The following is an 8235-nucleotide window of genomic DNA, read 5'->3' as shown; positions in this document are numbered from 1 at the left end:
ATGGGAACGTGTTTTAGTCTACAAGACATTGAACAAAGAAAATCTGATTTATTAAGTAAAGAGATTGATAGACAACTCGAGGAATGTGAGAAACAGGACAGGAATGTCATCAAAATATTAATATTAGGGACCGGAGAGAGTGGTAAAAGTACTTTAGTTAAACAAATGAAAATTATTCACAACGACGGCTATACTAAAGATGAAATGAAAAGTTTTCGCGTATGTATTATACGTTATTATTATATTATATATGATTACATAAATCATTAAATAATTTTTAAGCTTTAAATTCCTCTTCTTTTCACTTGTATATTATCACTAATATTATTCATATAATGCCTATATATATATATATATACCACAAATGTGTATATCGTAGTAATTGCTATGCATAGTGTTAAAGGCATAACAATATAAAATCAACTTTTTAAATATGCTTTTTAAATAACGGACATTAATCTATATTTATGTTGTTTACGCATAAATATATGCTCTGGAGATCCTGCTTAAAATTATATGCCATACTATTTTTTAAAAATAAATTTAAATAACTATTTGTCATAAATAAATTATAATATGTATATAATAAACAAATATATGTATACTATACATACAATCTTTAAATTTTTAATCTTTAATCTCAAGTATACTGACTTATCATCTAATTAATGCATACAATAAAACCATTTCCATATGATTTTAATAGAAAACTTGAATCGAAATCTTTTGTATAATAAAATAACAATAAATGCCTAACAAATATATCTTTGCAATATTTTTTTAGTAAATTACATAATAATGAGTTATCCTAAACATATTGTAGAGTTTTTTGATGGCCATTACTTCAATATTTGAGCCTCTATTCAAATCTATATTACATGTATAGACTAATGTATTGTATAGTATTATAATGTAATGCCATGTAATGTAATGTGTTGTGAGTGTTGTGTAGAGCTTATGCATAGATAGGCACATAAAGTCCATTATTACTGTATTATATATATTATACTATTTGTTATTTAAGGAGCGTTTCATTCCTTAGAGAATATAAGTTATTAAAAATCTTTGTTTTATGCCATGAATTCATTATTTATAAAAATAATTGCATCAAAATATAGTATTGATTTTTATCATAATATAGTGGCCTAATATTTGTTATAATATATCTAATTAATTATTCATAAAACAATATAACTTAAGAATTTTTTATTAACAATTTAATTAGATAGTCACTAAAATTATATAATAATATATGTAAAGTTAGATTTAACATATCATTTATAAAATTAAATAATATATAGTATTTGAAGAATATAACATAGTATAATATATTTAAAATAATCAATCGTATTTTGTATAAGATTTTCTATAAAATTTGATAAAAATTTTAGTCAATTTTAACTAAAGTTTTTGTATTAGTACATATAGTACATAATATATCATAATTTGGTTTTAACTTTCAGAAACTAAATATATTTATTGTCAAAGTTTAAAATATAATGTTATATATGTTATATATAGATTGTTTTGAATTTTTAAAAAGACAAATATTTATGTTTGTCTAAAAATAATAGGATTATATGATATAATTTATATCGAATATTAGTGTACTATAGATTATATTGTATTTATACTGTGAAAACACATATTGTTATTATAGAGTGTATTATTTAGTGCAATAAACATGTTTTTATAAATACGAATGTGAAAACTAGTAAATAATAAGTATAGTTAATATTATATAATATTTTATTAAATATTAAATAAAATATTAAATGTAAATTAAGAACTGTATAATAATGTATGTGTACTATATATTGTAAATTTTGTTTTGTTTCTTTAATATATAGGACATGTACATAAAAAATTTATTAACTAATGTAATTCGTGTAACAATAAATACATTGTAGACTATTTGTTAAACTATTTAATTTATTTAAAAATTTTATAATTTTAATATTTCATATGATATTATTAAAAGTTAACAATTTTGGACAATTTGGTGACTTCTATGAAATATGTACTCATAGGGATGAGATTTTTGAGCATTAACTATGAAATTGCGGACAATAAGGTACTGTATTTTCAAAAAAAATATGATAAAAATTTAAATTACACAAAGTTATATAAAATTCTTTATATCTATACTGCGATTAAATTAGGAATTTGCTCAATTGATACTTAATTGTAATCAATATTACGATGAATTTTCAACACTTGTGCCAAATATTGTGACAGCATTGCAGAGCTTATGGATAGATAAGGGTGTCCGAGAAGGAGTGGCCCGAGGTTTTGAGTATGAGCTCAACGATTCTGCACTTTAGTGAGTAATTTATTTAATTTATATTTATAAATCTAAATAAATCTATTTTATAAACAATAAATTATTATACTATATGTTAATTTTATTTGCGAAATTTTATAGATTGTAGTTTTTTTTAAAATAAATATATAAAATTATATATACAGTCGATGACAAAATTGGTGATGAAGGTTTTTTAAGTATAACTCAATAAATAAAACAAATTCAAAAAAGATAATTTATATGATAGTATGGTTTAATGGAACGGATACGTTAATATACTGTAGGTGTTTCCAAAATTCGTAGCCTGGTAATTTTTTAAACAAAAATAATTATATCTCAAAATCTATTATAGATATTTGATAAATTTAAATTGGAAATAATAAATATTTTTTAATCCGTTCCATTAAACCATACTATCATATAAATTATCTTTTTTTTAATTTGTTTTATTTATTGAGTTATACTTAAAAAAACCTTGATCACCAATTTTGTCATCGACTGTATATAATGTATATTGTATTTTATAAAAAATATTCTATTAAAATATAGTTATAGTAGTAAGCATTTACATTAACTAAAAGATGTTTAAGTTATAATTATCATTATGTAAATTGAATAACTAATTTAAATTTTAACAAAATTTAGTTTTTTTGAAAACATTAATCGGATAACAAACGAAAAATATATTCCCAACACAACAGACGTATTGCGGGCTCGGGTTAGAACTCGAGGAGTGGTAGAGACAGAGTTTAAAGTCGAAAATCTGGTCATAAAAATGTTTGACGTCGGAGGACAACGATCTGAACGCAAGAAATGGGTCCAATGTTTTGATGACGTGAGGGCTCTATTGTTTGTGGTAGCGATCAGTGAATATGATATGACTTTAATAGAGAATCCAAACAAAAACCGTTTGAGAGAAAGCTTTCAATTATTTGGAAATTTTTCTAATAATATTTACTTTAGATTTACTACTACTGTAAGTATAACAATACTTTTATATTTTATTTATAATATATATTATATTAACGGATTGATATTAAATTATAGTTATTATTTCTCAATAAATTGGATCTGTTTCGAGAAAAAATCTTATTTACTGATCGACAGCTCAGATATTTTGTATCTGAATATACCGGTCCTGACAGGGATTGCGACGCCGCAGCACTTTTCATACAACACAGGTTTGCATTCAATTTTAAGTATTCATATAAATTATATTTAATTTCATTTTAAACTTTTAATTAATTAGCTAAATATAATTTTCAGATTTAATGACATATCAATTGTTCGCAATCAAAATAAACAAATTTATTGTCACTTTACAACAGCCACTGACACCAGTAATGTCAAAGAGGTCTTTCAGTCGGTCATCCATACAATTGTTAGTCAAAATTTAAGACAATCTCTATTAATATAAATACAATATGTCTACTGTACTAAGTGTTCAAAAATATTTTTTTAATAATTTTTTATCAGTAATAAATTACTAATTTGTTTATTTAAACTTTGAAACAAATTCAAAGTTTGTTTTTAATGATTTGAAATTAAGATTATTTTAATAATTAATAATTGTCAAATTATAATTGAAATAAAAGTTATGTGTAGAAATATAAAGTTTAATTTATGTTATATATTTTTTATTTTATTAAATAAAACTATTTTTAAATATGTAAAATTAAAAAATATAGTTTAAATTAACTTTTAAGAATATTCTTATTAGAATAAATAAAATAAATTACTTTTTAATAATAATTATATTATTGATTTATTAAGTGATGCCCTATTATGTAGTTTATAAATTTAAAAATACTTATCTATAATTAAAAAAAATAAGTATTAAAGTATTAATATATATATATATATATACTGTAGTACACATAAGTTAATAAAATATATTAATTTAATATTATATACAATATATAATACAATATAATATCATATTAATATATCACATTATCAATATCATATATACAGTATATATATATATCAATAATATAATATAATGATATAATTTAATAAGTACAGACTCTGTACTATATAGAGTATATGTCATATACTATATGATAACATACATAAAAAAAATTGCACACAAAAGTTGAAAATTTATTATTTAAAATAAACTTACATTAGATCAAAGTTAAAGTCAAACATCAAAATTGATATTAAAGTGTAAGTATATCATTGATTATATATGCAAAACAAATAATCTTACTGTTAAACGCTAACAAGTAATTATATAATCAATACATATATATATAAAACATAAAATGTGTTATAACTTGCATTTTATTCACTTATACAGAATATTCACACAAATTGGTCGTAATTTATAAAGTCATTCAATATAACAGTAATAGTGTTTTGTTTGTATGTTTCATATGATAGGCTCTACTGTTGTGTAATATTATTGAGTGATTCAATGTATGTCTCATTTGAGTTGAATTACAATTTGAATGAAATTGTAATGAAAAGTGATTTTGAATGTTGAGTGCAATGATTAGTGTTAATACAATTGTAATAATAATAGAAACTATACATAGATTTAGTATTATTTAAAATACAAAAGTGTTGTTTAAATGTTATAAACATTTTTTGAGTGACACATGAAATGATTGAACACTTGTTGTCATTGAATTTAATTGGTTTTAATTAGTGATTAAAAGTGAATGAATTGAGGAAACAATTGCAACGATTGTCTGACACTGACCTCCAATGTCTACTCCGATGTCTTATTTGGATCGTATGGTTAGTCTGTTCCGCAAAAATATTTCCGATTATCCGCCCTTTCAAGTGGTGGAAGTGAAACCCGAAGATTATGTCCACTACAATGTGGTCGCCAGAGAAGATCCCGTTGTCTTGTATTCAAATATCTCAGCAAATCATGAGATGAACTATGAAATTGTTGTCCTTAAAGATCTTCAAAGTAAAACTGCTTTCAGGTTTGTAAATATTATGCAATTAATCCAATGATTTGTCATATGTATTGTCAATTGATTTGATTGGTTAGGTTTGAACATTGATTAAAAATTGATTAACTTTTCAACAAAAATATTATATTTATTTTTATTATTAAATAATAGTTTGATTAGAAGTAAGACATCGACGGATATCGATATATATTACAAGAGTTTGAGTCAAAAGATTCCGCAAATATTTCTGATTTGTCCAAACAATATAACGACAGAACTTCTTCAAGAGATATCAAACTATGTTAAGGAACACCTAAACCAAAGTTTGGCTCATATTTGCGCTTATTTTCTTCAATTAAACGAATACTTCCGTCAATTGACTCCAAATGATAGCGAAGTAATCAACTGTCGCTGTCCTGACACAGGTCTGACACCACTTCATATTGCTGTCCGAATGGCGAGATTGCCAACAGTTCAGCTATTGTTAGCTCTTTCACCAAAACTAGATATTGTCGACAAAGAAAACAATAATGTCTTACATTTTGCTGCGAATACTACTAAAGAAATAATTAGTAAGATTTGTTTGAGTGCTCAAAGCAGTACAAGTGGTGTTAATTTGTTGACATTGATTAACGCCCGAAACAAAGACAACTTTTCTCCATTATATCTCGCCTGTCATAATGACAAACCCGACTGTATTAAAGAACTTCTTAAAAATGGCGCCAATCTTAACGCCGCATCAATTGTGAATGAGTCTCATCAAGAAGTGCGTGAAGTGGATGACAAAACAGTTTTCGATCAATTGGACACTAAAGATATGAAAAATGGCGGAACACCTTTGCATTGGACTAATACTCCTCAGTGTATGGAAGTGTTGATAGAAATGGGTTGTAATATAGACGCTCGTAATTTTCAGGGCGAGACTGTTCTTCATTTAATGGTTATGAGGAATAAACTTTCGTGTGTTATAACATTACTTAGTTATGGTGGCGATGCCTCTGCAAAAGGATCCAATGGAAATACACCATTGCATTTGGCTGTTAAATCAGGACAGGTATCAATGGTTCAGGCACTAGTAGTGTTTGGCGCCGATATTAATGTCCAAAATTCAAGTGGCGAAACAGCAAGACATATGGCAGCATCAGCTAAAAGAACATCACAAATGGATCTGATTTTATATGTATTACATTCTGTTGGCGCTAAGAGATGTTTATCCAATCGATCCAATTGTACTGATGGTTGTTCGCAATCCAATGGAAGTCATTTCAATGGCATTCCTCCAGAAAGCTCTCCATTTAAAAGAAGTGTTAAACTATATGACGAACTCTTAGGCGAACTCATTGTTAAAGAAGCCCTGAATAGAAAAAAAGCTCAACAAATGTCTGTTGATTTTGATAGCGAACCTCCAAAACGGTGTCGTGTGTTATGTTTAGACGGCGGAGGTATTAGAGGTTTAATTTTAATACAAATGCTATGGGTTTTGGAGAAATTAATGGATAAGAAAATGAGTGAATGTTTTGATTGGATGTCTGGTACGAGCACTGGCGGTATTTTAGCCCTTTTATTAGCATTGGGTCACTCGGGTACGGTATTAATATTGTATTTTGAGGTATTTGTCTGAATTAAGTGATATTTTTATATAAATATAGCTCATGAATGTCGTCAACTATACTTTCGTTTAAAAGATAAAGTGTTTGTGGGTTTACTCCGTCCATACGAATCGGAACCTTTAGAAAAGTTTTTGCAGAAAACCTTAGGAGAGGACACTCGTATGAGTGATATTAAAAAACCCAAAATTATGATAACGGCTACCGTTGCCGACCGATTTCCACCCGATATACAATTATTTCGCAATTATGAGTCACCAAATGAAATATTAGGATTTGTCAATCATATTGAGCCCATTCCTGATATGCCTAAACCTCACGATCAACTCGTCTGGAAGACAGCTCGCTCTTCAGGAGCCGCTCCAACTTATTTCCGTCCGTGCGATGCATTCCTCGATGGTAACAAAATTAGACTAATTCATTGAAATATATTTATTAAATTTAACTTTATTTTCCATAGGAGGACTTATATCTAATAATCCTACTTTAGATACATTATCCGAAATTTGTTCGTTGAATAAAGCTTTTAGTGTAATGGTATGTAAGATATTTAGTATATATTATTAATTTTTATAAAGTGATACAAAAAATGATTAAAATTAATATAAATTAATTTTACAGAATAGAAAATCTAGTGAATTGAATGTAGATTTGGTGGTCTCATTAGGAACGGGAGCCATACCTATCAAGCAAATGCCTATTATAGATATTTGTAGACCCGATACTTTTATGGGTAAAACATTTAACACTATAATAAAAAAATTATATAACATTATAAACATTTTCAAATTACAATTTATTTGACAGGTGTTGCAAAGACTGTATTTTCAGCCAATTCATTGGTACAACTATTAATTGAACAGGTATTGTATTGTATTGTATTGTACTTATATTTTAAAGATTAAATTAACCAAAAATTGTTAGGCGTGTCAGGCCGATGGACAAGTGGTTGAACGGGCAAAGGCCTGGTGCTCACAGATTAATGTTCCGTACTTTCGATTGAATCCTCCGCTCTCTGAAGACATACCACTCAATGAAATCGATAACACAAAGTTAGTAAATATGTTATGGGAAACAACGGCTTACATGTATAGCCGTACAAATGAAATTCAAGAATTGATATTATTATTATTTTAAGATACAATTTGATCTATAATTTATTTATAATTATATTTATATGATATGCGATAATAATGGGCTAAATTATGAGCAATCTATTTGTGATTCTGGACTTAAAAATAATTTGGACTCAAGTTTGACTCAATGAAATTTTTTTATATCCAATGGATATTATCCATACTCTATATCTCATATTTTTATTTAATCTTTTGATCATTTTCTAACTTATTATTAATTTAGTATTATTATTATTATTTAATAATTATTTGTACGTTAATTGAACCGATTTGATGTG

At 26.0% G+C, this 8235-nt stretch overlaps 2 protein-coding genes across 2 annotated transcripts; both read left to right on the top strand.

Moving 5' to 3' along the window:
* LOC128965435 (guanine nucleotide-binding protein G(o) subunit alpha-like) lies at positions 1-3722 on the top strand. The gene is made up of 6 exons (XM_054312131.1): positions 1-219; positions 1982-2074; positions 2163-2323; positions 2951-3281; positions 3353-3486; positions 3572-3722. Exons 1-6 carry the CDS (start codon positions 1-3, stop codon positions 3720-3722), a joined length of 1089 nt encoding a protein of 362 aa, XP_054168106.1.
* Positions 3723-4709: 987 nt separating this feature from the next.
* Positions 4710-8001, top strand: LOC128965652 (85/88 kDa calcium-independent phospholipase A2-like). The gene is made up of 7 exons (XM_054312392.1): positions 4710-5244; positions 5386-6797; positions 6864-7220; positions 7282-7358; positions 7443-7554; positions 7629-7684; positions 7746-8001. The coding sequence occupies exons 1-7, from the start codon at positions 5018-5020 to the stop codon at positions 7956-7958; spliced, it is 2454 nt and encodes an 817-aa protein (XP_054168367.1). The 5' UTR covers positions 4710-5017; the 3' UTR covers positions 7959-8001.
* Positions 8002-8235: the final 234 nt, after the last annotated feature.

This window comes from Oppia nitens, unplaced genomic scaffold (assembly GCF_028296485.1).
Source record: "Oppia nitens isolate AA-2021 unplaced genomic scaffold, nextdenovo-longstitch-racon4-pilon3 scaffold17_pilon_pilon_pilon, whole genome shotgun sequence".
Taxonomy (NCBI): Eukaryota; Metazoa; Arthropoda; class Arachnida; order Sarcoptiformes; family Oppiidae; genus Oppia; species Oppia nitens.
This window is presented reverse-complemented; position numbering and strand designations above follow the sequence as displayed.

Bases quoted from the DNA above. Each gene is read 5' to 3' on its own strand.
- LOC128965652 (XM_054312392.1), top strand. From the start codon at position 5,018: ATGTCTACTCCGATGTCTTATTTGGATCGTATGGTTAGTCTGTTCCGC. The intron at 5,245-5,385 runs GTTTGTAAATAT...ATTAAATAATAG, and splicing joins CAAAGTAAAACTGCTTTCAG to TTTGATTAGAAGTAAGACAT. The intron at 6,798-6,863 runs GTACGGTATTAA...ATATAAATATAG, and splicing joins ATTAGCATTGGGTCACTCGG to CTCATGAATGTCGTCAACTA.
- LOC128965435 (XM_054312131.1), top strand. From the start codon at position 1: ATGGGAACGTGTTTTAGTCTACAAGACATTGAACAAAGAAAATCTGAT. The intron at 220-1,981 runs GTATGTATTATA...TATTATTAAAAG, and splicing joins ATGAAATGAAAAGTTTTCGC to TTAACAATTTTGGACAATTT. The intron at 3,282-3,352 runs GTAAGTATAACA...ATTAAATTATAG, and splicing joins ACTTTAGATTTACTACTACT to TTATTATTTCTCAATAAATT.